This window comes from Triticum aestivum, chromosome 5B (assembly GCF_018294505.1).
Source record: "Triticum aestivum cultivar Chinese Spring chromosome 5B, IWGSC CS RefSeq v2.1, whole genome shotgun sequence".
Taxonomy (NCBI): Eukaryota; Viridiplantae; Streptophyta; class Magnoliopsida; order Poales; family Poaceae; genus Triticum; species Triticum aestivum.
This window is the reverse complement of record NC_057807.1, coordinates 435,854,704-435,858,754: the sequence shown is the minus strand read 5'-3', so window position 1 is coordinate 435,858,754 and position 4,051 is coordinate 435,854,704. Positions and strand designations below refer to the sequence as shown.

Genomic DNA, 4,051 nt, shown 5'->3' with positions numbered 1-4,051 from the left:
GGTTTCACCGTTGGATCTTCAGGATTTCGAGACTAGAAGGTAAATCAACTCCACCCCCATTTTTTGGTTGGTTTAATTTATCATACTTTTGTGAAAACCCTAGTTTGTTTTCCTCTTGGTTTAATGTATCATAGGTTAGCTACTAAGAGATTTGTGTGCTGTAGATGGCTAACGAAACTCAGTGGGTGCTTAGCCCTGTTGTTCATGTGCATGGCTTGTCTCCATGTATTGTGCAAGTTAGTCAAGTGGACCTCACTTTCGATTGGTTGAAGACTAAATTCATGTTGAAGCAAGGGTTGAAGGAAGAGGATTTTGTGTACTACGTCAGCAGGAGGAAGTCAGATGGCCCCGGGGAAAGAAAATTGGTTGACATAACTGATGATGACAAGATTCAAGAAATGCTGGAAGAATGGAAATGGAAAAGGGTTGTTGACTTGCATTGCTACAGGAAACCGAGTTATATGTGATGTTCATGTCATTTCAACCATCGTGGTCATGAACTACTTATGTCATTCGAGACTATTTGTGTAATTTGAACTATGTTTGTAATTTGCATTGTATCATAGACCATCGTGGTCATGAACTAAGTTTGTAATTTGAACTATGTTTGTCATTTGTCAACTATAGTGTTATGAAAAGACTATGCAATGCTTATGTATGTATGTTATTCGAAACTACAAGTGAAAAGACAAAACTACAAGTGAAAAAGCAAGTATTGCCTGCACCAGGACCAGACGCCAAGGGCCCTGGCGTCTGGCTCCCCTGCTTTACCCTGTTTCTGGTGTCAGTAGACTGCCAGACGCCAAGGACCCTGGCGTTTGGTCCCCTAACATACATCCAGACGCCAAGGACCCTGGCGTCTGGTCCCCTGACATACAGCCAGACGCCAAGGATCCTGGCGTCTGGCTCCCTGTGCATATAAATGACTAAATACAGATTTCATCATTCATGTCAGACATTCATATAAACATTCATTTAAATGACTAAATCACAGGAAACAACAATTACCATAAATCACATCATTCATTCATGTCAAACATTCATAGCAACTTCACGAATCCGGTACAACTTAATTCGAACGGCAACAAGTTCACGAAAAGAAACGACAACAAGTTCATGGAAAGAGACTACACCAGGTTCGTCGAAACAAACTAGAACAAGCTCATTGAAACAAACTACAACAAGCTCACTTCTTCCTTCCTCTCTTCACGATATCTGCAAGTGTATGCTCCTCCTCTTCGCTAGCCTCATGCCCGGTGTCTTAGCTATGGCTTTGCCTTTTCTAGAGCGGGCATTGCCTTGTGTCGGTTGTGTAACCTGTGATGGTTGTGGAGCATCAACATCATACTCATGATCCTCTTGATGTGTTGCATCATACTCATGCTCATCATGATGTGTTGGCTCCTCTTGATGTGCTGGCTCCTCTTCATTGACCTCCTCCTCTATGTCCTCTTCGTTCTGGACATAACGCCGTTTATTAGCTCTGGCGGCGCGGCTACCTGGTGCATACACGTCACTGGACTTAGCACCATGGCAAGAAAGCATAGCTGCCATCTTATGGAACCGCTTCTTGAACTTCTGCGACAACACAAAAGATGCTATGATATGAGATCCAAATAACTAATCCGCGAAAAAAACTTTTATAATATATTGCGACTAACCTCCATCGTGCTCCTAAGAGTCCTCTCAGATAATGCACCACCAGCTGGATGACTCAGTGCAACATTGGCATCGTTGACGCACAGAAGCAACTCTCTGCCCTGCAATTCATGAACACACCAAACTTATGTATTTGAAAGAAGACAACATGATGCAAGTATGTTAGAATAGGTCAAACAGACTACCATTTCGTCATGCATCGGTGCGTAGTCAACATGAGCCCCTCTGGTGTCTCTCACAGCCGTGTTGAAGGTATGATAACCTTCTGCAGTCTCCGGGTCTTCAGACACCAACTCCGACCACTCCTCGTGAGTCCAACCTGGCTTCAGCTTTAACCGGTAACGATCCGCATACCACACTTGATACTTCTGATATGCTGACTGATTGTGAGGTCTATTCTCTGATTGCACTAACGTGTCTCTTTGATTCCAAATTTCTATCCACGCACGGTGTTTGTTTGCCCAATCCGATATATCCTGATTGTTCCTTCGATCGAACCTACAAATGATGCATGGGACAAAGCATTAGCAAACACTGACTTATTCAATGCTCTACTACATACTCAAGGCATGCTTGCTTACCGATGCAGAGATAGCATTTCCTCCTTGCTCTCCTCAATTGGAATACCTTGTCTTTTTCCAAATTGTCTTGCCACACGGTCTACAAAGTGCCACTCAACTGCGAAGAAGCATATCATTGGGCACCTCGCCCGCCAAAGATGGCTATCACGCGTGCACATCTCATTAAGATCAAAGTCACGATCTTCCACATAAGGCAACCAATGTACCTGCAAAACAAAGAGATACATTGTTAGCTACATACATAAGTTTCATTCTTGACTAAATTTTATCTCATCGAACTTCTCATAACCTGCTCAGCAGTCAAGGTGTCCAGCTCGTTCATATAGCACTTGTATCGCACATGCGAGCTTCCTGTGTACACTGTCACTTGTTCCCAATAGTAAGCAAGCGTAGGGCGCCGATATGGATCATCATCATGCAACCCGTCATGATTACCCCGTGGGTTTGCCATGAGGGGGTTCTTCAAATCGGGCCGTCCAACCGGGATCCGCTCCCACATCCACACGGATAGGCTCCAAACAAACCCAGACAATGAGGATGTACCTCCCTTCCTCCGACACGCCAAGTCAAGCTACAATCAAACAAACATGTTAGATATGGAGGCGCATGACAAATGCAAAATAATTGGTTGCAAATATCTCTTACCTGACGATACAAGTATGCTAGTGCGGCCGAACCCCAGCTATACTGGGTATCCCAGTTATTAAGTGGCTCCAAGAACATCCAGAGGGCTGAGTTCCCGGTTGCATCTGAGAAGACTACCTTGGTTAGTACATACCAAAGATAGGCCCGCGCGTACTGCTGCACAACCACGTCATTGGCATCCTGAGGGCACGGGTTGGTGTTTCCTCTGACCAGTTTTAGCCAAGAATGCCTCACTTTCGCTGTATCGGCCTTGCCTTCCTGAGGGCCCTCGGGCTGAACGCCAATTAAATCGGCAGTCCGTTCTCGCCAATTACCCACGCTGACACGACCGGTAACAGCTTGTCCATTGATAGGAAGGCCGCTTATCATAGCCATGTCCTGTAGGGTCATCGTCATCTCCCCACATGGAAGGTGGAAGGAGTGAGTCTCCGGCCTCCAACGATCCACAAGTGCGGTCAGCGCCGCGTGGTTCACCGGCGGAGCGCGTCGCTTAAACTGCAACACGAATGGGAGAATACCCAATCTCCGAATGTAAGGCTCATACCGCGGGTCGTAATCAAAGTCATCAGCGGAATGACCCCTCATGCGCATAGCAACTACAACCTGCAAATAAAGTGATGTTTTAATAATCAATACAAGAACACAAATTGAGAAACAACGAAAATTGACCCAGTCTTGCTTCTTACCTGTCCATTTTCAATGGCACGAGCACGATGCTCCTTATCCCACTCATCGATTAATCCGTCATACCAAGGTCCATCACCATCCGCCATCCTACAAAAAAAATTCACAAACATCTATGAATACATGAACAATATCAAACAATTTCCTTCTCCAAGTTTATTCCATATGAAAACACCATTCTTCTCAAACATAACCACATCATTTCTTTCTTCTACATATGCAAACATATCATCTAGAGTACCAAATTTCACCATCAAATATATTTCATTATCATCATCCGCCATTCTATTGAACAAATCATGTCACACACAATAAGAAAATTTCATCATCTCTTTTGCATAAATTTTTTTGCCAACAATAGTATGCCAACAATAGGATTATCTACACATACACACATCATCTATCAAACCAAATATAGTATGCCAAAGTCTATTTTACATACACAAATCATATATTCATCACCCCTCTTAATTCAAAAAAAA

At 43.9% G+C, this 4,051-nt stretch overlaps 1 protein-coding gene across 1 annotated transcript; it reads right to left on the bottom strand.

The window, feature by feature from the left end:
* Positions 1-1,741: 1,741 nt before the first annotated feature.
* Positions 1,742-3,377, bottom strand: LOC123116333 (serine/threonine-protein phosphatase 7 long form homolog). The gene is made up of 4 exons (XM_044537298.1): positions 2,886-3,377; positions 2,530-2,811; positions 2,241-2,446; positions 1,742-2,157 (listed from the first exon to the last, which is right to left on the bottom strand). Exons 1-4 carry the CDS (start codon positions 3,279-3,281, stop codon positions 1,785-1,787), a joined length of 1,257 nt encoding a protein of 418 aa, XP_044393233.1. The 5' UTR covers positions 3,282-3,377; the 3' UTR covers positions 1,742-1,784.
* Between the last annotated feature and the right edge of the window lie 674 nt (positions 3,378-4,051).

Excerpts from the sequence above, each read along its gene's own strand:
- LOC123116333 (XM_044537298.1), bottom strand. The coding sequence starts at position 3,281 with ATGACGATGACCCTACAGGACATGGCTATGATAAGCGGCCTTCCTATC. Across the intron at positions 2,812-2,885 it reads TAGCATACTTGTATCGTCAG|CTTGACTTGGCGTGTCGGAG; the intron begins GTAAGAGATATT and ends GTTTGATTGTAG. Across the intron at positions 2,158-2,240 it reads GAAATGCTATCTCTGCATCG|GTTCGATCGAAGGAACAATC; the intron begins GTAAGCAAGCAT and ends CATCATTTGTAG.